General features: G+C 48.8%; 1 protein-coding gene across 10 annotated transcripts in view; it reads right to left on the bottom strand.

The window, feature by feature from the left end:
* The window catches only part of EIF4G3 (eukaryotic translation initiation factor 4 gamma 3), a 96,742-nt gene that overhangs the window by 12,497 nt on the left and 56,363 nt on the right, over window positions 1-27,882 (bottom strand). For 6 of the 10 annotated variants that reach the window (XM_065738237.1, XM_065738239.1, XM_065738241.1 and 3 more), the window contains 19 exons: window positions 26,922-27,022; window positions 25,823-25,945; window positions 24,188-24,275; window positions 21,095-21,922; window positions 19,802-19,890; window positions 18,441-18,690; window positions 17,234-17,391; window positions 15,974-16,099; window positions 14,926-15,036; window positions 11,439-11,609; window positions 10,279-10,476; window positions 9,424-9,570; window positions 8,903-9,139; window positions 6,801-6,905; window positions 5,736-5,868; window positions 4,592-4,686; window positions 3,615-3,708; window positions 1,769-1,886; window positions 476-699 (listed from right to left, as the gene is read on the bottom strand). In XM_065738237.1, coding sequence (XP_065594309.1) covers window positions 476-699; window positions 1,769-1,886; window positions 3,615-3,708; window positions 4,592-4,686; window positions 5,736-5,868; window positions 6,801-6,905; window positions 8,903-9,139; window positions 9,424-9,570; window positions 10,279-10,476; window positions 11,439-11,609; window positions 14,926-15,036; window positions 15,974-16,099; window positions 17,234-17,391; window positions 18,441-18,690; window positions 19,802-19,890; window positions 21,095-21,922; window positions 24,188-24,275; window positions 25,823-25,945; window positions 26,922-27,022 — 3,396 coding nt within the window. The remainder of the gene's footprint in view (window positions 1-475; window positions 700-1,768; window positions 1,887-3,614; window positions 3,709-4,591; window positions 4,687-5,735; window positions 5,869-6,800; window positions 6,906-8,902; window positions 9,140-9,423; window positions 9,571-10,278; window positions 10,477-11,438; window positions 11,610-14,925; window positions 15,037-15,973; window positions 16,100-17,233; window positions 17,392-18,440; window positions 18,691-19,801; window positions 19,891-21,094; window positions 21,923-24,187; window positions 24,276-25,822; window positions 25,946-26,921; window positions 27,023-27,882) is intronic. The other 4 variants (XM_065738242.1, XM_065738244.1, XM_065738235.1 and 1 more) reach the window with 2 other exon arrangements.

Genomic DNA, 27,882 nt, shown 5'->3' with positions numbered 1-27,882 from the left:
TGAACAACCAACAAATGCAAAGGCAAATCTCCTTTAAATAATCAAGGGGGCCACTCCAAGCACACAAGCTGATTCTGCTCAAGCCTGGACTCTGCAACTAATCACAGGAGAAAAGATACTAAGATGCTCCTTGACATAGATTTTGGGGACTTGTATCCCAGAAACAGGTGGCAAGAGCAACAGGGTACCAGCAGGAAGGACAACACCATGCTCTAGTGCTTTGCTGTTCCCTGCAGCCTTCAGCTCTGAGGAAATCCAAGTTGGAGCTGGTGGCAGAAGATGACACTAAAACCTGCTTGCAGCGGTTGTGTTTCAAACCTCTGGGAGGCTCTCAGCTAGCACAGCTCGACAGCGCATCACTGTGGGCCAAACATTCAAAACACAGCACAGACACCCATCACTTCCACTTAGCAACTCTCCTGTGAACCTTTCCATGCATTCAGCAAGATCCCCTGAGCACGGAAGAGCTGCTTACCAATCTCCTTGGCTTTGCTCCTCTCTGCCTCTGTGCTGTTCCTGTCCATCTCCATGCCACCTGTCAACTGCTTCACGGTCTCCAGCATCTCTCTCCGCTGCTCCTCCTGCGCCTGATTGTCAAGCAGCAGCTCCTTACTGCTGCTGCCCCGGAGGAAGGTGTTGGGGCGGGAGAGGGAAGGTGGGAGAGGTTTATCATTCTTCTCCCTGCCTGTGCTCCCACGACTGCAGAACAAAAACACATCACAGGATGAGTAACCCTTGCTCGCAGTCCTGGTAATGACAGATCCCCAGCCTGGCAGGACTGCTGTCTCAACTTTGTACAGCTGCAGCTCCACTGATAATAATTACAAGTCTCAGGGATGCACAAACACATCCAACACAGAGTGAGCGAGCAGAGCCAGAGAACACACAGAAAAGCACTGAAATCATTATAGCACCCATTTTAAATGTGCAGCGGTGAAATCTGTGATGTAAAGACACTGCTTCACTGTAAAGTAGTGATGAGTGGTGTATTTTCACTCATTTATTGAAAAAGAACTTCAAATGGAGCCAAAATGGAACAGACCCCAGGTAACCAGAGCTGTACCTGATGGAGGATGGAATGCGACCAAGGAACCAACGCAGCAGCGTGCTAGCTGGTGTGTACTGCAAGGAAGAACTGGTGACACTTCCAATGAACCACACATTTATAAAGCATGTCTCAAATTAATGAATTATTAAGGATTAATTCATGTTTCATGCTACAGACTGGAGTGGCTGCAGTCCCAGTGAAATCAGGTGCGTGAGAACTGTGCGGCCTTACATATGCATGAGGCAGAGGCTTGGTCACAGCTGATGGGATGGGGCCAGGGACAGCCAGAGAGCTCTAAGAGCCTTGCTACATTTGTGCAAGACTTTAATCACGTTTGTAGGATCAACAGAGTGACCTGGCTGAACACATGACCACCGAGTTCAACTTCTGTACCTACTTACTGCAAATGTTTTATCTGAACGTTTTGGAATGCATTATGAACTGCTCGCATGTGTGCCCTTTAGAAAGGGTGACTGCAAAGTGGGAGCTAAAACATTCATGACTCCTTTAAAATTAAATACTGCTTGCTTCTCATATGCTACGAAAGATGAATGAATTTTAAGTTAGCTCAAAATACACATGGGGAAAAAATGACCCTGCCATTCCTGGAAGCTCTGTGAAATTCTCATTGTTCTGTGTGCTTCTGGAAACCAGAGCAGTGGGTGAGAAGAGCACGCATACAGAGAGCAGAAGGGAAAACTCAGCAGAAAAAAACCTTACCTCGTTAAGGCCCTGCGAGAATCTAGTTCTGAGGATGCAGATGAGGCAGATACAGATGAGACTGGAGGTTGCAGTGCAGAAAATCTGTTCAAACTAGTGGCACTTGGTCGTAAGGAGTCTGGGAGACCACAGAGACAACACAGAGAAGAGGAATGAGGAATGGCAAGATCAGCAGGCCAGCACCTCAGCATCACAAAGGCATTTGTTAGGGCTGCCCCTGCTCTCTTGTCCTTTGCCTCTGGAGGCAAAGCAAGGGGACACATCTGCTCAGTGCTAATTAGTGCTGGTAGAGCCTTCTCCACCTGATTGCTTAGAAAACACACAAAATCAACACTCCCACCCTAAGGAACCAAACAAACAAAACAAAAGGAGGGATTTCTCAGAGTGAGAAACGAGCTCATGCTATTTGTCAGAAGCAGCACACTGCACTCAGAGGCACAGGTGCTAACCCATGACATGGCCTCATTCCTCTTCTGCTCTGAAGCTGAACAGAGGAGAGGCTGTAACTGGACCAGCACAGACAGATATCCTGAGCTGTGCTCAACTCAGGGCTCCTGTGAACATCCCTCTTGCACCATTCAACATCAGACCCCTGACTGCAGCACCTTTTCCTCTTCTGAACTAAATGGGCAGTCATCTTCAGGGAGATCACACAGCATGTGTGGGACCACTGGTGGACGGGGCCTGGACAGGACAGGTTCATGAAAGGCAGGTCCTGCTTGACCAACCTGCTATGGTGGAGTGACCCACCTGGTAGATGAGGGAAGACTCGTTGACACAGTCTATCTAGACTTCAGCAAAGTTCCTGTCTCCCACAGCATTCTCCTGGGGAAGCTGCAGCCCATGGCTGAGACTGAGAACTGAGCGAGGGTGAACAGTCACCCCCAGCTGGCAGCCGGTCACAGCCGTGCTCCCCAGGGCTCGGCACTGGGCACATCCTGTTTGATACCTTTACTGATGATTTCAATGAGGACACTGAGTGCTCTCTCAGTAAGCCTGCAGATGACACCCAGCTGGGAGGAAGCGTTCACCTGCTTGGGGGTGGAAGGCCCTACAGAGGGACCTGAAGGTAACAAACATCACCTAAACAAAGAGGAGACTCAGGGGAGACCTCATTACTCTCTACAACTCCAGAAAAAAGGTTACGTGAGGTGAAGTTGGCCTCTGCTCTCATCTAACTAGTGACAGGATGAGAGGCAATGGCCTCAAGTCCATGGGAGTTCAGTTTGAATCACTGTCCCTGGAGTTGTTTAAGAAATGTTTAGATGTTGTACTGAGGGACAATTTAGTGGGAAATTGAGGAACAATTTTAGTGGGAAAATACTGGTGGTAGGTGGACGGTTGGACTGTATGATCTTGCAGATCTTTTCCAACCTTGGTGATTCTATGATACTAAGATTCTATGACAGCTGAATCCCACTTCAAACCTACTGAGTCCTACTGAGGGGGTTCACTGTTCTGTTATCATTGCAGTACACCACAATTTAGGGAATGCATTTATGACTGCTCCCACCAACCCACTCCTGACAAGAATGGTGACAGGACAAGGGGGAATGGTTTTAAACGAAAAGAGGGGAGATTCAAGTCAGATGTCAGTGGGAAAGTATTCACTCAGAGGGCAGTGAGGCCCTGGCAGTGCTGCCCAGTGGCTGCCCCATCCCTGGAGGTGCTCAAGGCCATGGATAGGGCCCTGGGCAGCCTGAGCTGATGGGGAGCAGCCAGTGCACAGCAGGGGTTGGAATTGGATGACCTTTAATGTCCCCTTCAACCCAACCATTCTGTGATTCCAAAGGTGTCCTCTGACAGCTGGTAGCAAGGCAGAAGGAGAGGATGTGTCCCTGCTTACCCATCTCGCTTGCCTTTGCTCCACCACTGCTGCCCTTTCCCCAGCTGCCCAACTGGGCTTTAGGCACAAGCTGAATCTTCTCATCTATTGTGGGCTGTAAAACACATCAGGACATATGGTTACAGGAGAATATTTTGCTTCCTTATTCACAAACGGAGTATTTACTTTGTAAAAGTGTCCACCTTGTGAATACTAAAACACTCTTAAATGCATTTTTGGAACACAGATCTTTAACCAAAAACAGAGGATGCAACCAAGAAAGGTCATTACAAACAGCTGCTTCCAAAATGTCAGTGAAAGACGTTCAAGAATGACCACGACCTTCATTTTATTAGAAATTATTTAGTTCAGTAAGGAGGAAAAAGTACAGCATATCAGTATTTGGAAGATGTTCAGTTTGTGTGATGAGTAAAACAGCTCTCCACGCATCAGGAATGGCCCTGGGGTGCATCTGCACAGTTAATAGAATTCAGAGTGCAAAGAATGACAATAAATTGTAGAATTTTGAGGGAACAGTAGTGTCTGACAAGAACACTGATTTTACAGTGCTCTGTAGGTGAATTTATTGATGAAGAGGTTGTGATTCTAAAGATCTTTTTGTGCAAACTCCTCCCACCTCCAACAATGCAGCAGTTGTGGTCCTTGGTCTATTTGTACTGCACTTGCATTAAACAGAGCAGAAGGACAAAAGCAGGCCTCCTCCTTGTGAATTAAGCTTTGAAGGCTGTTTTACAACTTTCACAAGAAACAAACTGAGCATGATCTGCAGAAGAGCTGTAGTCTTTCCAGGTCCTGCTTTAGGGTTCTCTGAGCATCTGGACACTGAGGGCAAAGCTCAGGTGCAGAGCTATTAACACAGGACTGTCTGGGAAACACCCATTTATGTCAGCCTGAGTTCTCCTTAGTGAGACACACAAATGCAACCAGTTAAGACTTGGCACCTTGTTGCTCTGAATTAGCACTGTGCTGGCACATACCTTGGTGATTTTAAGGAACTTGGTAGGGTCCAGCACTCTGCTGTTCTTTGCCCCCTGCACAGTGTTCCATCCACCTTCATCAACCCGCTGGACACCTGCAGACAACAAACACACTGCCTTCAGCTCCTCCCTGCTGGCCCCATGGTGCCCTGCGAGACTGTGGGTCTCCCAATTCAAAATGAGAAGGAAAAGAAGATGGCATGCTTCTGTGAGCCTGACCACAATTCTGTGCAGAAATCACCTCCTTCAGAATGTTTCTTTGGATTAACATGATGTATCTATGTCTGCCTCACTACTGTTAAAGAACAGTCATAACATTAAAAAAAAAACAAACAGTATTTTTCAAGGCAGGTTCTGGTTCACAGAACAATTTCTCAGTTCACACTCATTCTGCTTCAGTATGGCTGCACATACTGTGTGTTAACAAGTTCACCAAAGGAGCAGAAGACATGCCTTGGCTAACCAAAGCCTGCAATCACTGCACAGATTTCAACAGTGCCAGAGCCAGTCAAGATGCAGAACCATCCAAGCAGTTCCTTACCTTCTACTGACAACAACTTCAGGCTAACGGAAACAAAGTCTGCCCACATTTTCTTTGTTTATGGTCCCTTTTGTAGAAGGGATCATAATGCCTCAGAAACCAAGCAGGTTTGCCTGTTTTGGTCCTATGCCTTTGAAAAGCATCAGTCACTTTAAATTCATCTTCAGGTAGTGTCAACTTCAAGGGCTGCAAGCAGTTCAAGGTGATGCTAAAACACTTTCTCAGGCAGAGTTAACACCTCACAACTTTAACTGCTGAAGACAATATGGTTACTCTCAAAATCAGATGCTATTCTTTTGAAATTAAGTGCTGCTGTACACAAAAATGGATAGTAAATATGGCTCCCAAAAAGGAACTTGTTAGAACAGATTTCTGGTATGGCTGGCATGAACATGAAACCCAAGCACTACTAGCCTAAGATGTTTATTTTTTACCGAGGGAGTTGTCCAAAAAACAGCCAATCCATGGTGAGCCATGATATGGCCCCAAAACCCTCTGCCAGTTGCATTTTGGAAAAAAAAGACTTACTTCTTTTCTATAGGATTCTGAGTGTGGTCACTGGATGTGAAATGAGTGAAGAGAGAAACCTGACTTTTCTTTTACCTGGTCTCCTCTTCTCTTTGGTCATGAGTTGTTGGACCTTCCTCTGTTCTTCCTGCTCTTCTATCTTGGCTTCTTTATGAATCTGCTCAATAGTTTTCGGGCCTTGGTCAGCTCTCCGTGAAACCCAGTTGCACTGAGAGAGAAACAAATGTGGTCATGACATTTCTGGGAGTGGAGCATTGTAAATGAGTTATTTTGAGCACAGTGAACGAGGCCTAAGCTTCCCTAAGCCTTGTGACATGTTAGTGATAATGCACTCCGAGGGACTGGGAAGTTCTGTGGAGTTGGGTCACGCTGCTGACGTGGTTACCCCAGCACCAAGGTCAGAGCTGTGTAACACTGGCATGCTGGCTGTAGTTTATCTACTGGATTGAAGGCTGCAGTGAAGACCTGACTGTGAGGAGGCACAACTGAATTTCAGACATTTTAATCCCTATCATCTTGCACATTTCTAGGTTAAGAGGAAAGAGATGGGCTAGATGGCGGGCGCTGTGGTTCTCTCTCTGCTTACTATTGGCAGCATTCATTGGAGCCCTCCCTCCAAGGCTGAGGAAAAAATATGAAAATCTGAAAATACAGAAGTGACAGAGCCCTGGAACAGACTGCTCAGAGACATCGTGGAATCTCCTTCTCTGAAGATATTCAAGACTCACCTAGATGCCTTCCTGAGCAACCAGCTACAAGGAACCCTATGGTCAGAAGCCCTCTTCACTGAGAGCCCAGGTCTAACAATTTGGCACTGTTCAAAACCCTCTCTTGGTTACAAAAGGCGCAGATCCCTGTCTGCTTTGTGTCTGCACTAAGAGGTCTCCAACTTTTCATTTCTGTAGCCTAATTACCTGAACCAGAACAGGCAGTATTTAGTAAATCAGTACATCTGTCTGTCAGCCCTGGACTTTACTAAGACAAAAGAAAAAAAGACAAACATACTGAACAGCCAAACTTTTGAATAACAAAGAGTACAGATCTCACCCTGTAAATACTGTACTGCATGATCTCGTGTGAGGGCTGTTCCAGCAAGAGGTGTGCAAGAGAATGTGCTCTGTTGCTTGGGTTGGTACCTACCAGCCTTAGATCTATTACATCCTGCAGCATGAACCGAATCCTTGAAGACGTTTTCCTCTCTTTCACAATCTTCTCCATCTGGTTAAAGTACTGGTCCATGCGAGGCTGCACAAGAGAAACATCATCAATGTGTTTTGGAAGATAATGAAAACACTTCCTGTGTTGAGAGGCAGCAGGTTCTGGATTGCAGCACCTCTATGTCAGAAGCACAGCTGGGACCCAGACTTCACGGTGTGCTTGGAGTCTGTGTGGGGTGGACGTGAATGTGCACTGTGCAGGAAATGAGGCACAGGTCTGCAGGCACTCCCATCCTTCAGCACACATTTCCACCTCACTTTTCATCACTCAGGTCATCTAAATCCTCTCCATGCACAGAAGAAATTTGCCACACATTAAAGAAATCAATATTCTGTCTTCCTGCAACCTGCTGGCACCAGGAAGAGCAGCTCTGCCCTAACTGTGAGCACATGTGCCCATATCAGCCCGAGGAAAACGGGTCCAGGTGACTGAATGGGAACAAAACATTGGTCTGCTGCTTTACCTCCCAGACATGTCCCAGGTGGGGTCAACAGGCAAAAGAGTGGATGCATGGTGTGAAGCTGTTCCAGTCTGAGCTGTAGCTCAGAACCCCAGAACCCTTACATGCCATCCTATGGCTTCTCTCCCAAAAAGTCACGACGTAAAGAAGCCAAATCTTCACTAAGACAAAGTGGAAAGCCTTCACTAAGTCTGGATTTGGCTTGCCAGGCTGCACAAAGGGCAGTTTTATATGTTTCCCCTTCTCCGCATTAAGAACCTGCTAAGTCCTTTTTCTTACACCTACACAAACAAGAAAAACTTTACTAAAATTTGGTCCCAGCCTTGCTCTGGAAAGTTTCAGCCATATGAGCAAAGGTTTCCAAAGACATGAATGATGGGAAAAACATCTGAAGTGGACTTCTTCCAGAAAATGTAATCATAACTCACCGCCACATACAGCATCTGCTCCATGAAATGAGGGATTCTCACTCAGTCCCAATATGAAGAACAACTACAAGGACAGGACATGGGCTGCAGCCCTGGCAGCACACCCAGCCCACTGTTACACCATTTCCACGCTAACAAAGGCTGCAACAGTGTCCAGGATTCATCCAGCGTGACCTCAGCTACTGCTCAGAAGTCAGACACTGTTTTCTTCCCAAAGCACATGGAGAAATTTAAATCCCTCTTTCTGTCACTTTCAAACAATGCACACACTGCTAGTTAATGACACAAGGTATACAGCCTGGGGGATGAGTGGCAAACTATACTGCTTTGGGCAATGCCCCACACGGCAGTTTGGGAAACTGCTTCTCCAAGGAGTGGCCATATGGATCAGGACTGACCCACTGCAATCCCTGCAATCTGTGCTGTAAAAGCACTCCCTCCCTCTGCTGAGCAGCTGAAAGCAATTAGCTCAGTTTGTTTCCAGAGCTGAGCCCGACTGATTTCTGGCAAAAGCCTTCAGTGCTGTTTCATCCCAAGCTTTTGCAGATTGCCTGCACCAATAGGAGCTCCTGGATCACACAACACTCCCTGTTGCATATGCATTTGCTGGGAAGTCGGGCAGGAGGACCCCAGAGCAGTGAGTTGCAAAACAGCTGCTCCATTCCAGCACAGCTGGAGATGATGACACAGAAGGAACACACCTGCCAATTTCCAGGTTTGGGGGTTTGGGCAGCTCACCAGGTTTTGGTAAATGTAACCCAAAACAATACATTTAACAGTAGATTTCTACAAACCCTCCATGGGAAAGAAACCAGCTTCATGTTTTAGAAACAACATAATGTTTTAGGAACCCACAGCATACAGTGAGCACTTTAAGAATGTGAACTTGGATTAAATGCTTGGGAACAAGTTGCAACTGGAAACCAGCTCTGCAAACAGCACAGAATCTACAAGCTAGGGGCAGGGAGGCAGGAGCAAGGCCAGGCAGTGACGAAACGTGCAGAGGAGCAGCTGACATCCTCGTGCCATGCAAAAAATTCCAGATGAAAAAAAATCCTCAAATAAAAACACCCCACACTCATTTTTCCACCCCTGCCCAGACACAGCCTCATTTCTCGCTCTTGGCCCTTCCCTACCTTTGCTTTCTCAAAGTCCAGGTCCTTGCCAATGGTAGTTAGCAGGCGGCAAAGGCACTCGAGGGACTCCTCATCGTGGTTTTTTAGCAGCTTTACCACACAGTCATGCATGATAGCCTCTGTCAGCATTTTCAGTTTGAAAAGCTCGCCAATGAATTTTATATTCCCAATGGATCTCCGCCGGGCTTTGTCCTTGGCCTCTTCCAGCTCATCATGGAGCCGTGTCTTCTCCTCTGGCTGTAAAGCAGAAAAACAGCTTTAAAAAGCACGTTCAAAGAGCACAGGACTCTTCAAAAGAGCCAGTTTTACAACCACAGTTGCTGTTGTTCCTGTTTACTCTTTTTCTCCTAAGAGCCAAAAAGCAGCTGTTCTAAACACACTCATCAAGGCAAGTATTTATTACATTCAGCCACAACAACAGAATAAAACTACCCTGATATTCCCCCCAAACTGGCCACAGCCTTCAAAAGAGATCCTTTTCTAAGGGCTCTCGAGTGTCTGTGGGGAAATATTCCACTTACAGTGGTAGCAGCTTCAAGCTCTTTCTGCTTCTTTTCAAAGACATCGTCGTCAGCTTTGTCCTTTTCAAATTCCTTCTGGCACCGATTTAACAGCAACTTGCGGAAATTTACTGTGCTCCCAGGTTTGTCTGCCATGGGCACTTTCAGCTGCAGGAAGAGGAAGCAAAACATCAGCAGAAATACAGCTAAGGTCCATGCACAAGCGAGGTGTGCTATAAGCCACCCATTACATTTCACTATGTACTTCGTATTGAGCAGTGCGACTTTGCACAGCCGTGACAGTTAAGCACCGTGCCACAATTTCCAGTCGTTTTAGATTCCATATGTAAAGCCACACTCAGAATTTGGCTGATACCACCTCTACCTGGAGACAGGGTACATTCACTACACCCCTTAAAGTCACACTGCTTAAAAACACTGCTATTGCACATGGAAGACCTTGGGGCCATGCTCCTTTATGGCATGCCATGGAAATCATCGCTGGGGGAGGAGGGGGCTGGTTTGTCCTCAAGTCAGCATCTGAAAGCTAGCCTGGCTCTGCACCCTGGGCTCCCCTTCCGAATGAGAGGGAGAAACCAGACTTTCTAAACATGATTCACATCATCTCTCAGCCAGGCACAGCAAAATGCCTGGTGCCTTCCACTCCAAACAGCAAGTCACTCCAAGCAACGCTTGCCATGCCCAACAAATGTAGAGGAAGAAATGCACAACATAAATTCTTTATTATTTAAGTTCAGAAATTAACATTCAACTCTGCTCTTTCCATGCTTATATTAACGCCCATCAGTGGGTGAGGATAAGGTGCAGAGTGCTCACTCCAAGGAGTGATTCCCACTGGACTCAGGCAGCTCTTACCGTTACGAGACACCTGCACATGTTTGCATATGCCACTGAGAAGCTCGGCTCATCAATGGCCTTCTCAAAGACCAGGTCGATGACTCCTTTTAGCCTCTCTTCAGTATCTACTGTCAGGTCTGTAACTTGCTTCATAAGCTGATTGAACATCTGGGGAGTCAGCTTGTTCAAGATGCTTCGTACCTTGCGGAACAGCTCCTAAATGACAGACAAGCCTTAAGGAGCAGCACCAACCAAACAGGCACACGGTGGCTTTCAGGAACGAGCTAGGATGCATTTTTGAGGAGAACAGAGAAGTGCTGTAGTAACTTTTAGAAAGTTGAGTTACAGACAAACACTCATTTGTGTGCATTTCAGCTTCAGCCCTGAGCTAGCCATGGGCTGCCTCAGCTCACAGCCGCTGTGCAGGGTTTCTGGGAACATTCAAGTACTTTCCTTTCAAGCACAACTGAGGCACAAAGCCCTGCTGTCACCCAGCTGAAATATTCTTCTTTGCTATCAATTTATCTACAAAACATAAATTAACAGGGAGCAGTTACATCCTCCCTCACCCAGACACAAACAACTTTTTCCATATTTAAGGCATAAAGAAAAAACTACCTTGATGATAACTAGGTCAACAAAGTTCCTGCTAACCCCGAGGACAGAACTGCAGTGTCCTCCATGGCTATGTCCACTTATCCTAGGAATGAGAAGCTTTACCACAAGGCAAGTACCTCACCTACTGTGGATGCCACATGGAGGGAAGGAGTGGGAGAGAGACACAGAGAAAGCTTCAAGAAAGCACGGCTGAGCTGGGCAGCATGAGCTAGGGGAGTCCCACAGAGGAACCTCAGCGTGACTGATGCTCAGTTCAGAAATGCAGTCTAAAAGGGGATGCAAAGCAAGTTCTGTGCTGGAAGCTTGAGGTTGTTTGCTTTAGAATGGAGTCTGAAATACTTGACTAGAACAGCAATAGAAAAACAACCCTGGATGAGAGGTAGTAGGTTGTCTGGTATTCGCCATTTAAACTCTAAACACGGGGAAAAAAAAAGATAAAGGCAGAGGAAAGCTGCAACTCCAGGTGCAATGCACTGCCTTTATGCAACAGCCAAGGCAAACTATCCCCTCTCCTTGGCTGCAGTCAGCCTCGCTCGGAGCAGCGCTGGCTATGCTCTCACCTGGGTTTTGACATTTTCAGGGTCCTCGGTTTGGTTCTCCCGTTTCAGGCTTGGCTTCCAGGCATTCTCTGCCTTCTTCAGGTGGACATCCTCCTTCACACACACTGTGATAATCTTCCTGGGCTCTCTCCTCTGGCCCGGCTGAGATCTTCTCGGTCCAACATTCAATAACTAGGACAAAAACATCCCTTGTTACATCCCCTTTTAAGCACGTGTCTTGAGAGCACTCCAGGGTATACAGCAGCAGACACTGAGGGTGGCAGGTCAGCCACCAGCTCGTCCTGGGATGCTCAGGGCTCCCTCCGCAGCCACGCAGCACTGCAGCTGCTTGCAGGGACCACGTGGGCACTGAGCACGCTTCTCCCAGCAGCCCTTCCCGAAGCAGACGGGGCCAACCGCTGCCTACGGAGCCATGCCCGCACCTCGGCCGTGCCCAGATGCTACGTAAGCACTGTGGGACTGAGTTCAGCCTCATGGAAACCAGGAGCTGTGTCACCGAGGTACTGAAGGATTAGGTAAGTCCTTACTGGTGCATTTCAAACACGTCATCCCAAGCAATTAGGCAGTGATTAATCAGCAGCTCTGATAAAACACTAAGTCTTACTGGAGCTCGCTTCAGACATGAGAGCCATTTTAAGACAGTTATTATATAAAGCGCAATGAACATCGGTGCTGCTCCTGCACTGGAAAGTGTGAATTCTAACAGGTATGGATTGAACTCCACACCTTCACAGAAAAAGAAAGAGAAGCAGGGTGCCCACTCCCCCACGTCACTATGGGAGCCACCAGCAGTGGGGAGGTTCCCATCAGCTGTGCCCGCAAACTCCCCACCCATTACCTGGGAGCTGGTAAGGACTGTACACATCACACGTGGTACTGAGGTTATTATTTCCCCACGGTGCTCGCATTTCCAAACTCATTTATTAGAAACCTCTTAACTCCATGTAAAAATTAGCACAGTAAAATACCATTACCAAAACCTGTTCTCTTCAACAGAAGTAATTAATCTCTTCAGTGGACAGCAGGAAGCTCTGTGCGAACCATTAAAGCACATCTTTGTTCAGCAAAGCGGCCGAGCCAGTGCTGCAGAGGCCCAACCACCTCTGTTATTCTGACAACTGCACTAAACATACATGGGAACTGATCTTAGATGTTGCCTCCCAGGCCACGTATCAGCCCCAAATTCATTGCTGTGCAACTGAAAACAAGAAACCCACCCTCTGTTAACTACTATCTGCAACTCGAAGCACATGGTTTTAGCAAGGTAGGTGTGAGCAGATGGGATGCTGTCAGAAGGTGACAGCCCTGTGCTGTGGCACGCTCGGTAGGTGTGGATAGAAGAGGGCTGCACCACACAGACATGGGACACTGTGCAAAGAGTCCTGGGTGCACACCATGACCAGAACAAAGCCACCAAAGAAACCAAGCTCCCGAGAACGCAGCAGTACAATGATGCAGTGTGGCTCTCCCTGTGGTTGGACACAGAGCAGCTGTGGGTCGCTCCTGCAGACCCTCCTGCAACCACCCACCCCCAGCAGGCACCCAGCTCTGTGCCTGCACTGCTTCGTGCCATCTGCAGCCACAGATGCTACCCCCCAACAAACACCACACCGCAAATGTGCAGCCACGTGACAAGGAAGCTTCCTTTCTGTTGAAAAATCAGACAAGAAAAGCAACAGATGAGCTGCTGCTGCCAGCTGGATGCACCAGATCTCAATACACACCTCCATGGCCACAGAAAGCTCCAGTTGGCCATGCACCCTGAGAACCCAAAGCCTTGGAATAACCTGTGCCCCAAGAGAGGCAAGTGGCAGCTGTCCCATGTCTCTGGCACAGAGAGGGACCACCAAACCACAGAGTGTGGCACCACCACAGCTCCTGAGTAACCTCCTTGCAGGCACTGATCACATCTCCCTTCAAAGCTGGTGGTGCAGACAGCACTCACACCCTGGAGAACATCAGCGTGTTGCAGGGGGAGATGCAGGCTGTCCTCACAGCTCACTCCAATCTGCTGCCTCTGAGACCACACCTTTACAGGCGTTAATAAAACAAAGGCTTTGTTTAAGATTATTTTTTTAATACATGCAAATAAATTCAGTTCAAAGTGGCTGAGTGTTTGATTAAGTTTTAGAAGTGAACAGAGGCCTCCTTTGAATGTGAGATAAAAAATATAAATCACAAACTTTGAACAGGAAGAGCTGTCCATTTTTTGTTCCAAATTTACAAAGCAGAAAGAGGCACTGAGCTCACGCCTGGCCTCCTGTCACAGCCCAGGCCCCGTGAGGAAGAATAGTTCCGTTGACTCCGGTGACTGCAGCACAACAGCTTGCACCACACTCGTATTTTACATGAAAGGCACTTAGCACATGTTGCTAATTAATCTGTCCTCCAGATCAACAGGGGCAAAAAGGAGAGCAGAGGCGTGGACGGGTCCCACTGAGGAGCCAAAGCCTCACACCTGCTGCTCTCCAGCTGCGGTAAGGACACCGCAGCATCCAAGAAACTACAGAGCTGCTTCTCCCTTGGGGACAGGTGGGAGCAGGGAACAGTTTCCCTTCAGGGGAGTACAGAGCACAGCAACACAGCTTCCCAGCAGCAGGACCCTACAAGGGAGCCCAGAGCTGCCAGTGGGGGTGTGTGTAGCTGAAGGACCAAGCACTTCTCCCCGGTGGCACCCGGCTCTACCTCTACCTTCATCCCTACAGCGAAAAGCTGTTTGTTTCATTCCTGCATAATGGCACTCCTGATCCCATCTGAGCTGGTGTTTGTTACAGCCTGAAAACAGTAACACAAAACACTGAATGGAAAAGAAGGGGGGAAAGACAAAGCCAAGGAAGCAAAATGAGAGATTTCCACGTGCTGTAAGCTTGTTAGCACGTTATTTCAAGGGGAAGGAGCACGCGGTGGCTTTGGATGGCATATGAGCATGACCTCTGCAGAGGTGGGATGGCCAAGCAGACAGACAGCGCACACACGGGCTTTGCCATGCGCCACAAGGAGCTAACAGCCACCTCTGCTTGGGCTGAAAGGCGCTCATCCTTCACACCAACACCACAGGACAGCAACATCCCCTCCCGGCCCTCCTTGGGGAAGATGCAAAGAGAGGCGCTGCCCTTCAAGGTGCAGATGTAGGATGTATGTTATGTGCGGGATGCTCCAAATGGACGGGGCAAGCAGCACTTACCTTTTCTCCCCCTTTCCATAGGTCTGCAAAGTGCAGACCCCTCGCGGATCCCGCTCAGGCCAACGTCCCAGCATGCCCTCAGCTGGTGCTGTCCCACCCACCACTGAAGACTGCCTAGAGGGGTACAATGCAAGTCTTGTTTCTCTTTTTTTTTTTTTTTTGTTCTTTTAAAACAATATTGCACCTTTTTGTAAAGCCTTCTGCCAGTAGTTCATTATCAACAGGGCGTTAGGGAAAAAAAAAAAAACAACAAACTCTACAAAAAGGTGCAAAGATGGGGAAAGAAGGGGGGATGTGGCTTACCCCTATTGGCAGGTTCCTCAATGGTGGGTGAGGCGAGACCAAGAGAGGGCATGCTGGGGAACCGCACCGAGCCAGGGACGGCAATCCAGGGCCGCTCTGCACTTTGCAGGCCTGTGAAAAGAGAAAGAGTAACAGTGGTGTCACCCTGCGGTGCCACAGGGCTCAGCACATCAGCGCACGGAAGGATGGACAGTGCTGGGTACAACCTGCAGCCTACAGCGGCGTCACTAAACACAGCAAGCAACGGCAACCTCAGAGAGCGGCACGCCCTGGGACCACGCTGTCCTCTGAGACAAACCGAGACCACTCGAAGACAAGGACACGTGGCCCAGCACCGAGGCACCAGCCACGAGACTGCTCCCAGACCAGAAGCACTACAGCAACCCAAAGTCTGCAGTATGACCACGGGGCTTGGCTCCAAAATCCAGAAGTCTGCACACTCAGAAGTCAAGTTTATTCAGTCTTTGGAACCAGCGGATTTGAATGGCAAGTGACGGATACACTGTTGGATGCAACCAGGTAAACAAACTGAATGAATTCAGAGAGGGGTGGAAGATGAGTGATGGCACCTGAGGCAGCTCCGACCTGGCTGCAGCCCCAAGAACGACAGCACAGACAGCAAGGAGGAATTCAGAAGCAGGGTGAAGGCCAGGAAAAGGGCAAAGAAGGAAGGTGTAAGGAAAGCAGAGGAAAAGGCAGAAAAATGAGGAATTAAGTGACCAAAGTATGGCAACATGTCATTGTATGACATACGTGCACCTCCACACGTGACTGACAAATCCACAGCATGGAAATATGTTTCCACACCTCTCAAGAAGGAAAAGGGGAAGGAGGAGATCAAGTCCACATTAAGACCAATACATACCAATTAAAGACATCCACAGAGTTTTGCCTATTTTCCTAAACCTTGACAGCCAAGAAAATATCTCCCTTGCATTCAAACCTGACAAAACCAGAACCACTGGAATATTGGAAAATGCCCAAACACGTGAGGATGGACTTCATGAGTGCCAAGATCAGTTAAATTAGCAAGCTGGGTAAAACTCACACTTCCAGACACATTTCTTCCACCAGAAGGCTGCCTCCCAAAATCAGCGAAGGCGGGTGTGAAGTCTGGGCCTCGAGGCAGTATCCGAGGGTCCAGAGTTCTCAGTGGCAATTTGGGCTGGTTGACCTGTATCATGGAGCAGAGAAATATGGCCTTGTCAGTGGGTGCTGCAGCTACCGCAGCTCTATGAGGTTTAGCCTCTGCTATAACCATAATATTTATATTTAATATCCAAATTACTCTTTTAACAAACCAGGCAAGTATGATACTTTCCCATTACACTAAAAGTGCACTTAATGCTTTCCGCAGGTGGCTACTGCAGAAGTATGGGGCGTTCAGAAACGTTTCAAGGCTGAACATGATTTAAGGAAGATAAAACTATGGCAGCACAGGCCCATTCTGTGCACAATGAACATAACCCTCTTGGTTCAGGATCTCAAAGCTGCCACCTTCCCTCAAACAAATCCCTGTGGTGTTAACGCAACAGACAGCTGGCCAAGCACAGGCAGCCCAAGAGCAGACAGAGCAGTGAGAAGCCAACACAGAAAACTAGCAGGTAGATGGAATCATTTTGAGAACAATGCTGCGTGTCACAATTTGTCTGGGCGTGAAATTCAGAGTGGAAACATTTCTACATGTGAGAATCACCTACACCCTGAGCTGTGCTTGAATCTTAAGAACAAGCCTGCACTGGTTACACCCAAATCCACTAGAACTGCACAGCTCTAAAAGAGATGGGAACAGGGACTTGCTGGCAGCCCGCCCAGCAGATGTACGGGGGGAAAGGCACACCTGTAATAAGGCTGGTTAAAATCACAAAGCTTTCTGAGAGCCAATGTATTAATCATCTTTTATTAGACCTGCTCATAAGTACAAACACAACTGTTTCAGATGAAAACAACAGCTTGCCCACAAGCAGGGCTATGCTTTCCTAGTGGCAGAACTGAATTCATAAAAGACACTGGCTCTCCTTTTGCTCTTGCTTTGCTAACATCCTTGGGTCTTAGTGGCTGTAAGGCAGCATTTTCAATTTTAAAGAAGCTCAGGATAACGTAATCCAGGATACAGCCCATTAAGAATCTCTGCTTCAGATTTTAAATCGCCTGTGTTCATTCACTAGTCAACAAATCTCGTGATGTGACATGAGACAAGTATTTCCCCTTCCTGAAGAAGGCTTTGCCAAAACAGTGAAGGACGAAGCATGCATCAGAGAGCTTAATACATTAAGAAAAAATACAAAACCAAAGGGGTTGCACGCACCTGTTTGATCGGCTCTCCTCTCACCTTGTCAAGAACCACATCGCTGATGGGAGGCAGCCCTTCTGGCTTCTGGATGCAGGCAGGCATGAACTGGAAGTCCAGCAGGAACTCCCTGTCATACTGCTTCTTCCCATCTGGGTCCAGGGGCTTCCACTGCTCTGTAACGAGAGAAGCTGCTGAGATTCACAGGGACCAAAACCTCCGCTCTCAAAGATGTGTTTCTGCTAAATCCAAAGGGCAGAGTTAGCTAATGCTGTGTAGGAAACTGGGCTTAAATTTTAATTTCGAAGTCCACTAGGCAGCGAGGAGAGAAACATACATCATGTTAAAAGAACATAAGCAACTGGGTGCACACAGCCAGCCCAGTGCCACACAGAGCTAATAACTAACCCCAACTGGAGCCCACATCATCTCACTTTACATTTCACATCTGCAGGAGATGCCATCTTTGTGCTCCACGGATGCCAGGTAGCGTTGCTGTGCTTTGATCTGTCCATTCAGATCTGCTGTTAAAGCCTTATCTTATTTCTTTATTTCAGTCCTTTATCACTAATTTTGGGTTCTCAGCACCCTGATCCCTACAGAAGCCTCCTCTCAAGCAGATCTCCTCTCAAGGTCTTTCCTTAATTTGCTTCACACTCGTAGTTTCCAGGCTCCTAAGCAAATGACTTAATTTATTTTGAGAAAGCTTCACCTGAATAAGAAATCACTTAAAGATCAGCAGCAACAGCAAAGTGAGACAGTCCCAAGGTCTCTTTTAATAAGGTGCATTTATAGAGTGCTGGGCCTCTGAGTGGTCTCAGTGAATGACAGGACACCCCCAGGCAGACTGTACACAGCACTGACCAGCAACAAGAGTGCAGTGTCACACTCACAGAAGGGAGCTCAGAAGCGACACAGCCCCACCCCTGCCGTGGCCTGGCTGCCCCACCAGCTCAGGCAGCCCAGGGCTCATCCACAGCCTTGGCCACCTCCAGGAATGGGGCACTCACCGCTGTTCTCTGAGCCCACTCTGTGTATTTTAATCAGAAAAACTGCACGCCCACAGCTCAGCAGCAGAGCCTGAACTGATGACCAAGCATTTGCCTCCTTCTTTTTCCATACATTCCAACTGTGTCTGCTCACGTGCAGCTTCCCTGAGTCCATGGGTTTGTGAATCCCAGAAGGCAGAGGGCACGTAAACCTGCGGGAGCCCGAGCGTGCTTACCTGGCTTGTACTGTAGCGCGGGCCCTTCGGCGGAGCCCTCTGTGCAGCCCGAGGTCACGTCAGTCCCCTCTCCCTCTGACATGCTCTCAGCACCGTTACGGACAGGTTCTGCTTCCTGCTCTCCGTTTTCTTCCACAGATTTCACTTTTTTAAGTTCAGAGGGGTCTCTCTCAAGCTGAAACCCATGGCTCATATTGTCCTGTTCAGATTCAAGTACTTTGTCACTCAAAAGCTCCTCTTCTACTTTAGGCTGAAGCAGACAGAAATACAGAGATGACATCAGAACCCTTGCAGAGTCCAATGGCTGCTGACAGCTCCCATTTACCCTGCAGCCTAACAGCGATGTGTGTGCTTCTTCTACTAACCCTCCCCACACAAGGGCTAACCACACCATGTACTGACTCTCTTGCTGTTAATTTTAGAGCTCTCTGAGGACACAGCCTTATTCTGAATTCACACAGGGAAGGTGCTAGGAATCCACATCTCCTGGGAGACATCACAACCATGAAACAAAAGGCAGGAGGCTGGGGTGCTCTGGGAGAGGCTCTTGATCCTCTCACCTCTCAGCCTAAAGCACTGCATCCTCTGTAACACTTTTTTCAGGTTTGCAAGGTAAAATGGTACAATGTTCTGCTTTAGCACTGGTGAAAATACCGAAGGGTGCAGAGATGGGACTTCACCAGCAATGACAGGAGAATGTGTGGAGAGCACCTGCTGGGGCAGCTCAGTCAGCACCCCTCCTCAGCACACACCAGCACAGGGCATTCTGAATGGTTACAATTTCTACTCTCTCTCCCTCTTTGAGAAGTTCTATTGCCAGTTTTACCCAGGACACTAAAGAAAGAGGTTCTCCCTGCACCATCTCTATCAGAATGGCAGCAAAGGTGACGCTCCCTATTTGCCACCCACTGCAGGTGAGACGGTTTTGCACAGATGTCAGCTTTTTTCCCGCCCAGCTTCTCTATCAGATAGCCATTCTCTGGCACTGACATCACAATGACATCACTGTGCAGCAAAAGAATGTCCCAAATGTCACCAGAGTGGCCCTGGGCCCTCCACATGGTGCACTTTTAAAGGGTTCAAGCCCATTTCTCCTTGGGACAGCATTAAAGACTCCACATTTTTGAATGCCAGGAGTGTTCAATTAGGCATGAACGAAGAAAATTTGGAGCTTCAAGGCTAGGGAACAGCCAAAAGCCACAGGCCTAAGAGATGCTAGGGAATATCAGAGTTTGGCAGATGCTCCCCAAAAAGTCTGCCTTGAGTCCTTGCGAGATGAAGGAAGCAGTGCCTCTGAAACACCCTTTGAAGACATCAACATCATCATTGAACATGGAAAGCAGAGCGTTGCACTCCCTCACCTCTGCCTCCACCTCTGTCACCTCCTCGGTGGCCTGGATTCGCTCTTTTGGTTTCTTCCACGTCTTTGGTGCAGTTACAGCTGTTGAGGCTGCAAGACAAGCATGCATCTATCAGAACATGAGCAATGTGCTTCCCTCCTGCATGCTGGTGTTAACCATGCAGGGTAGTGGAGCAGCCACAGCCTCACAGAGGCTTTGTTTCAGTGCAGTACTAACAAAATCATCCAAGCAACTCTAGAGGTCCCTTCCAATCCCTATGATTCTGTGATTCTGTGAAAATAATTGCTCCACAACTCCTTGCTGGAGCTCTGAATGGTCCTTCTGACAGCTAGGAGTTCATTAACGGCACTGCAAGGATTGTGCAAGGCAAAAGAGAACCTCAGAAACCAGAGTGTGTTGGAGGTGAGGTCCTGGTGAGGCACTTCTCCACAGACACTTCATAACAGGTAACCACCACCTGGTGAGCAGCCATCAGCAGGCTGTCCCTGGTGGCATCCCCCAGCAGAACACCTCCCACTCCAGCATCCCGTTTCTCATGAGCTTGGTTTATAATTCAATTTTAAAGCAGGTTAACAGCTCCACTGCCATTAATATCCCTGGACAACTGATTCAAAGAAAATACCACATAATATTTCTAGGATTTGCAGTGATTTACTCTAATGACCTTTCTCATCTGAAGGGGAAAAGAAACCACACAGTACACTAAGATACAAACCCTTTAATCCAACATGCTCGTGATTTGTTGCCAGTGTTACCAGCCTAAATTCTGACACAAGCACACATGCTTATTTAATAGTGTAACAGAACTGATTTTGTGATTGAAGCAAAGGCTGCCCAAGCCTTTGGTTTCCAGCAGAGTCTATGGAAAAGCATCTCCCTCTCTTTACCACTTCCACTTGACCAGCCACATTTTGCCTGACAGGATGGGCAGAGTCCAAACCCTAACTTGAGAATGTTTCACTCCCCCTGAAGCATCAACCTCACAGCAACCCGCTCCCAGTGACACCTTCCACAACTTGAGAAATACTCCTTTCTCAATTGTGAAAGCCAATGTACTGGCTAACAGTTGTCGATGCCAGGATGCACGTGCAAAACTGGCTACTTCTTTTATGAACAATTATCCAGGGTTGTTTTGTTGCTGCAAATGAAACTTAGCATTCTGTGATCAAACCAACATCCATGTGATGGAATCAGACTTCCCAGGGACAGGTATAGATGGGAATACCTGACAGAGAAGCCCCAACGAGCCCTCCCCCTGGCTCTGCTGCATGCCCCACGCTGCCAGCCACCTACCTGGGACAGTACTCTTGCTAGAGCTTAAGCTCGGAGCCTCCACGCTCTCCTCTGGTTGCCCATCGGCCTCTGTCTCTTCCTTCTTCTCATTATCTGTCAGCTCTTCACTGGGAGCAGTCCTTGTGCCCTCCTCTCCCTCCACATCTCCCTGAGCAGGGGGGGCACTGGGAGGCAGAGGCAGTGGTGGGGAAGGGGCTGTAGTGGTCACAGCAGCAGGTGGAGGAGGAATGGAAGGAGGAGGAGGGCTAGGTGCAGGGGCAGGTGGCGGGGACGGGGCTGCACAGGGGGTGCTGGGGGGCACCTCGGTCCCCAGGTCCCCAGGAGCTGCCCCTGGTTCCTGCGGGTCAGCAGTGTGCGGCACGGCATCCCCCACTGCCACCTCAGCCCCGATCTCTGCAGCAGCAACGTTCTCACTCACTCCGTTCAATTCATCAGTTGTGCTCGTGCTAGCAGTCACCAGAGCATCACCAGGCGCTGCATCACTGCCGGGCTCCTGGCACGCCTCACCACGGGGCTCCTCTGCAGGCACAGGGTCTGACACGACTGTGCAGGGCACGGCGCTGAGGAGAGGCACTGCCTCCTCCTGGGGGGAAGCGACTTCACATCCCTCCTCAGGGTCGGCAGTGGGTGAGGGTTTAGCAGGAGCAGAAGTGGCAGCAGATGTGAGCGGGATGAGGGGCAGTGATGGGGCAGCGGCAGGTGCTGGTGGGGTGTGTGGTGGGGTGGGCTCAGCCACCGGCACGGCCAGCTCCTGCTTCTCAGCTGCGGGCTCTGCCCGGAGCACGGGAGAAGACGGCTTTAATACTGGGTCTGGTTTTGGCTTCTCTTCTGGGAAAGGAAAACACAAGACTACGTTACAAACAGAACACTGTGGCCCCCTGTAGTTGCTCTCCCAGCCTCATCTCCCCTGCCCCAGGAGCTCTACAAAAGACAGCAACACGCTTGAGTTGGGTTCTGCCTCAGAGAAGTATGGGGCTGTAGCACTGACAGCTGGGCAGCTCCTGCTCCCCACAGGCTGACAGGCACTGAAAGCAGCCAGCTGCCTGCAAGATCCCTTCTACCATCACTACATCACATCACAGAATCATCCCACGGGATGGCTGAGGTTGGAGGCCCACCCAGCCCCACCCCGGCCACGGGCAGGGATGCCCCCCACCAGCTCAGGCTGCCCAGGGCCCATCCACAGCCTTGGGCACCTCCAGGGATGGGGCACACACAGCTCTGGGCAGCAGTGTCAGGGGATGTTGCCCCACAGCTGGTGACAGGCTGTGCTTTACAGCTGCCATGTGTCACAGCAATACTGCTATGTGAGATACATTCAGTTTCTTCTGGACTTGTTAGTTCTAAGTTCCAGCAACCCCCAGCACAACAGACTGAAGGACACAATCCCATTTTTATTCTAAATTTCAGCCGAGAGGAGATATCTCAAGAAACATGCAACCAAAATGGGTGAAGCACAGTTGCCACCAAACAGCACCACAGCCACCACGTGTTTGCAGTCCAAGGGTTCAGAAGGGTTGGACTGGGATTCTGAAGGCTCCAAGGAAGTAGAATGATCAGAACAATCCAGAACTGGTTTAGAGAAGAAAATGCGTCACCTCTGATTCTGGAACGTGGCTGCAGCGAGCTCGTGGAGCATTCCTGACATTTACAGCTGCCTATAAACACTGCCTGGGTATTCTCTCCCCGGAGACAAATGTGATTGCTCAAATTAAAAAAAAAATCATTTGAAGAGCCCTACAGAAAGTTCTGTGAGGTAAAAACACAGTGGAATTCACACAACTGCCTCTAGAAAGCAGTGGTTCAAGCACATGGCCTTCAACCTGCACCTCATGCAAGGAGGACAGTATGTGCAGAACACAACAAGAGAAGGAATCAGAGGGGCATCTCAGAGCCAGGTGCAAACCTGGCCAATGAAAAGGACATCTCTGCTTGGAGAAGTCCTGGTGAGGACTTCCCCCTGCCTGCTACCACAGAGATGGTCACACACACAGCATATGGGCTGGGAAGGCCAAACAGCAGCATCAGAGCCACTCATACAAGCTGACTCGGCCCACTTACTTTCCCTTGGTGCACCAAGGGGAGGCAGCGGGGTGCAGGGAGAGTGTGGGTGAGATACTGCTGGACATGGGAACCCATCCCAGCTCCACGCTATTTATCCAAAAATAATCTCTGGGCTCACTGCCACTTTTCCACCCTTTGTCCCAGCGCAGATATTTGTGAGGCAGAGCAGATATTTGCTGTTCACCAGAGCACGCTGCAGCCCTGGTGATACACACACACTGAGGGCACCAACAGTGCTGAGCCCTCGGCTCTGCCCTCCTGCATCCCTGCATGACCTGCAGAGCCCAACAGCCAGGGACTGCTGCAAAAACTGTGAACAAAGTGCATGGACTGCAAATCCCAAGAGAAAGCCCAAGGCTGCTGTGACACAGTGCAGCCCCTGGCACCACACACATCACTCACTGAAGCTTTCAACGGCCCCAGCGTGTCACTGCGGGACCTGGCACACAGCACCTGCCCTCCTGTGACATCTCCTCTGCATGCAGACAGCTGAAGACCCCTTTTAAACACATGTTCCGAGATGTAAGAATGAAACATTACAGCTTTAGGAAACCTGTTCCGTCTGTGCCCCAGTTTCTTTTTGGTGAGCCATTTTGGAGGCTCTTGGCACAATCACACTTGTTCTCATTACTCTCTCCCACGCCTCAGCCCTAGGATGCTCTGCTGTGGCCGATGAATGGCACCCGTGATGCCAAGCCTCTCTGCTAAGAGTCCTTTCCTGGCATGCACTTGCTTCCGAAGGGCAGCATGAGGGTGAGAGGAGCTTCATGCTTCTCACTGGTCTGGAATAACGTTCAGGACATATAAGCTCTAATACCATTTTTTATTAAGCAGTTTCACATCAGCAAATTTCAATTAATTCCCTTAGCAACACATTGTTCCAAGTTCCACTGGAGGAAGAGACGGCCCCTCCCCTTCTATTGCTGCTGAATGCCACCCTGCTTCTCTCCCTGCCAAAAATATTCCAACTGGAACAAGAAAGGAGAAAATGACTGAAAATAACAGTGGAGGAAATATCTGCCAACCAACCTTGCTTTGGGGCGCTGGCGGTGAGGTGGGTGCTCTCCACTGGCCCATAGAGTGCAGGGCTGGGCTCAGGAACCTGGCTGGGCAGCTGCTGAGGGTGGAAGGACAAAACAGGGTGGCAGTGAGCATGTGAGCAGAAAAACTGGCAATGCGAATGCAAGCAGGGAAGGGGAAGATGAGGAGAGCACAGGGAAGAATGGAAAACAGAGAGGCAGGGAGAAAAGAGGGGAGGTGCCAGTGCAGAGGGCGCCTGATGCTTCCTATGTTCAGAAACAAACTGCAGGAGCAGAAGGTCACACACTGAGAAAGATGCACCTCCTGCAGAACCTGACCAGCCAGAGCAGAATGCCCAGGACAGGGGTGACCTGCTCCTTCCAGATGTGCTGTCAGAAATCCACACTGAATGAATTTCCCTAAAAAGAAGCTCTGACCACCTGCTCCCTTTCCTGGGACTCCCCTTTCCAACTTCTTCAGCTATTGCCTCTGAGCAGAGCAGAACACACTTAACAGAAATTACAGACTCTGTTGGGACAATAACTTTGAATTTCCTGGCTTGAATTTTCAGCTCTGTTGCACTAATGGACTTTCACTGGTGAGCTCTATTTCAGAGCTCTTCTGCATTAACAAAAGTGGTTCCAAGTAGCTAATCAAAATGAAGCCTGGCTATGAAACAAGGAAGTATTTGCATACCTTGCTTAGAGCAGATGATTGGACATCACCGTTGCGCTCTGCATACAAATGACAGCTGATAGGAAATCCAGGCTTATTAACCTCCTCTTGAGTAGCATTTATTTTGTCCTGTTTGCCTTAATTGTAGCATCTCAAAATAGATTTCTGAGTGCAGAAGCAATCCAGTGAGTGCTTACATTAGCTGCAGCACCCATAAGACTCTGAAATGGCTGTCTGCACCTTGTCCACACTTCCACTTTCAGACAATGGGGCTCAATATGGACACATGTTCATGGCCGTGCTGCCTGTCTGCACTGCTCTCCTGGCCTGGAAATGACCAAACAGTCCCAGGATCTCAATCAACCTAATTGCTGGTATGGCATGTGGACCTCTAAGGTGGCACAGAAGCTCCGAAGGGTTCAGACCAGAGTTTTTCAAAGATTTGTGAAAATGACAGTTTGGGATACTTGTGTTTCTCCTTAGGTCAGAAAAAAATGCCTTTTCAGTTGGTTTGGTTTTTTGTTTGTTTCTTTCTTTTTAGAGACCGAACAGGCCAAGACCATGTTAGGAAATTCCATGACAATCAGCCTGAGTTACTGTCACTCTAGCATCCTAAAACAAGATGGCTAAAGCAGGAAGGCTTTAGTATAGACAGTAATGTGATCCAAGATGTACCACCAACCACAGGCATGACCCATGGGAGGCACGAATGTAAGCACCACATCCTCCATGGAGTCTTCACCAGCTCCAACCTCTGCTGCCAACACACACAACGGGAGGGACTGGCAGCAGTGCTGCAGCTCTGCACGTTACAGGCTATGGGCTGCTAAAAATGAGCAAACTTGGGGGGAAAAAAATGCTTGAAGGATGTGGACAACTTAGGGAAAGACCACCCAGGTATTGCTGGTGTGGACAGAAGACAGAGAATTGGCTCTAACAAAGGACAAAGCCACGCAGGCATGTTGTTACCTGAGGTGGGGTTGGTGTGGAGGTGGGTCTGACGATGGGTGGTGTTGGGTTCCTGCTGCCCCCGCCGGACATTATCTCTTCTGTTATATCTTTACCGCCCTGGTTCGGATCCCGGATCCGGATCTACAGTTTGGAACAGTGAAAGAATTTGAGTAAGTCTTCCTTCACACGTTGTCCCCTGGGGCTCACAGACAGGAGGACATGCAGCCATCCCATTCAGCACAACATGCTCTGGACTGAGCCGATGCTCTGCAGGAGCACTGCAGCATGGTTTGTTCCAGCAACTTGCAATGCATGGTATGTCATCCCCTCATCTTAAAACCTGATTTAACCAAAATTCTCATCAACCACCCCAGTAGGTTCTACATAAGCACTCCTCTTCAAATTCCCTCGGATTTAAAGTGAGTGTGACACAACTTTACGAAGAAATACATGCCTTGCTGTGCACCTACAGTCTATTTTTGGAAAATAAGCTTAGTGAAAGTTGGAAAATCTAGCAGTTTAGCTACAGAAATAAACTTGCCAGATAAAGTGCAAGAGGAAAAAAATAAAAAGCCCTCATATTATCATAGAATGGCCTGGGTTGAAAAGCAGCTCAAATATCATCTAATTTCAACCCCCTGTCATGGGAAGCATTGCCAACCACTGCAGTGGCCTTGGCAGCCCAGCTGCTGGGACAGGGGAAAGCCCTTCTGTTTTTCCCTTCCACAGTGAGATGGAGCACGCTACCCAAAATCAAACAGCTGAAAACACACTAACTGAACACTCAGCCGGTGCCGGAACTGCTGTCACTGTGGGTGGGAATTCCTTAGGTGGTGGAATGAACCACCAGTGTAGATATTCTTCAGTGTACAACTTGTGGGTTTCCACGAACTGCAGAAGTGTACTCCTTCCCGGCTGGCTGCGATGTTACAAAACAGCACAGAAACTGAGATGAAGTCAGTGCTTTGTGGAGCTAATGCAGTGTAGGTGTAAGAGGGAAGAGTCAGCACCTCTGAAAATAGAAGTCAGGTTTCAGCTCAAACCCTCACCAATTTCCTTCAGTCTTACTGGCATGGCAGTGCACACAGAGGACGTACTGTCAGCGAGGTTCCCTTACCGTTTTTTTCTCTCTTTTTGCTGGTGGAGGCTGCTGCTGCTGCGTAGGCACTATGATGGGTGCTGACTGATACACCGGCTGACTCGGGTAGAAAGGTGTTCCTGGGAAAGGACAGCACAGGAATGAGTGAGAGATTCAGCTCGCTCATTAACAAAACAAAACCAAGCGCAGAAGGGGAAGCTGTCCTTCTGCTCCTCCTGCCCTTCTTCTGAGAAATACAACTTTCAGCCGCAAACCAGCCTGTTTTGCTCTTCCTCACTTTCACTAAACGGGCACTGCTGCTCCAGCAAGACAGGAGATGAGGTCACTTCTTCATGTGAGAGCTGAGCACGTGCCTAAGTTTCTGAAAGGCTGCTGAAATCCCCAGGGTAGGGAAAGCAACGTGTGCCCCCCTCGGGACTCCTCTGCTTGGTCACACAAAGAAGCACGGCCACAGACAGCTCTCCAAAATCACACCACACCACTGACTGCATGCCTAACATCCAACACCACTGCATTTTCTTCACTTCATGCAGTGAGACTGGCTCACAGAGACTGGGTTTTCTCCAGAAGTGCCTGACAAAAAGGAGTGCTGCAGCAGAGCTATCTCCTGTTCATGTACCAGACACCGGGCAAGCATGCCATGCAGAGCTGTTGTCTGTTTTTCCATGGATGCTAGATGATCACTTGCTTTCACTTCCCCCTGAAGTAATCTGATTTGTTCTTCAGCTGAACTAACCTTTAAATGGGAATGAAAATCTGCACTGTACTTCTGACGTCTTGGTAACGCCTGTAACCAAAACAGGAGGTTTCTGCTATCTCAAGCAAGTGGAGAAATTCACGAAAGCCAGTGAACCCAGCCTTGCACAATGTGATTTGCAACTTCAGGGATGCATTCCTCAAGCTGTCAGCTGGAAAGCAAGAGCTGAGGGCAGGCTCCCTCACTGCATGCTCAGAGCAAGAAGTTTTCTGCCCTGGAGCA

Source organism: Cyrtonyx montezumae, unplaced genomic scaffold, assembly GCF_038088225.1.
Source record: "Cyrtonyx montezumae isolate F1298 unplaced genomic scaffold, pur_monq_1.0 scaffold_21, whole genome shotgun sequence".
Taxonomy (NCBI): domain Eukaryota; kingdom Metazoa; phylum Chordata; class Aves; order Galliformes; family Odontophoridae; genus Cyrtonyx; species Cyrtonyx montezumae.
Note: the sequence above shows the minus strand (reverse complement) of the source record. Positions and strands in the feature narration are given on the sequence as shown.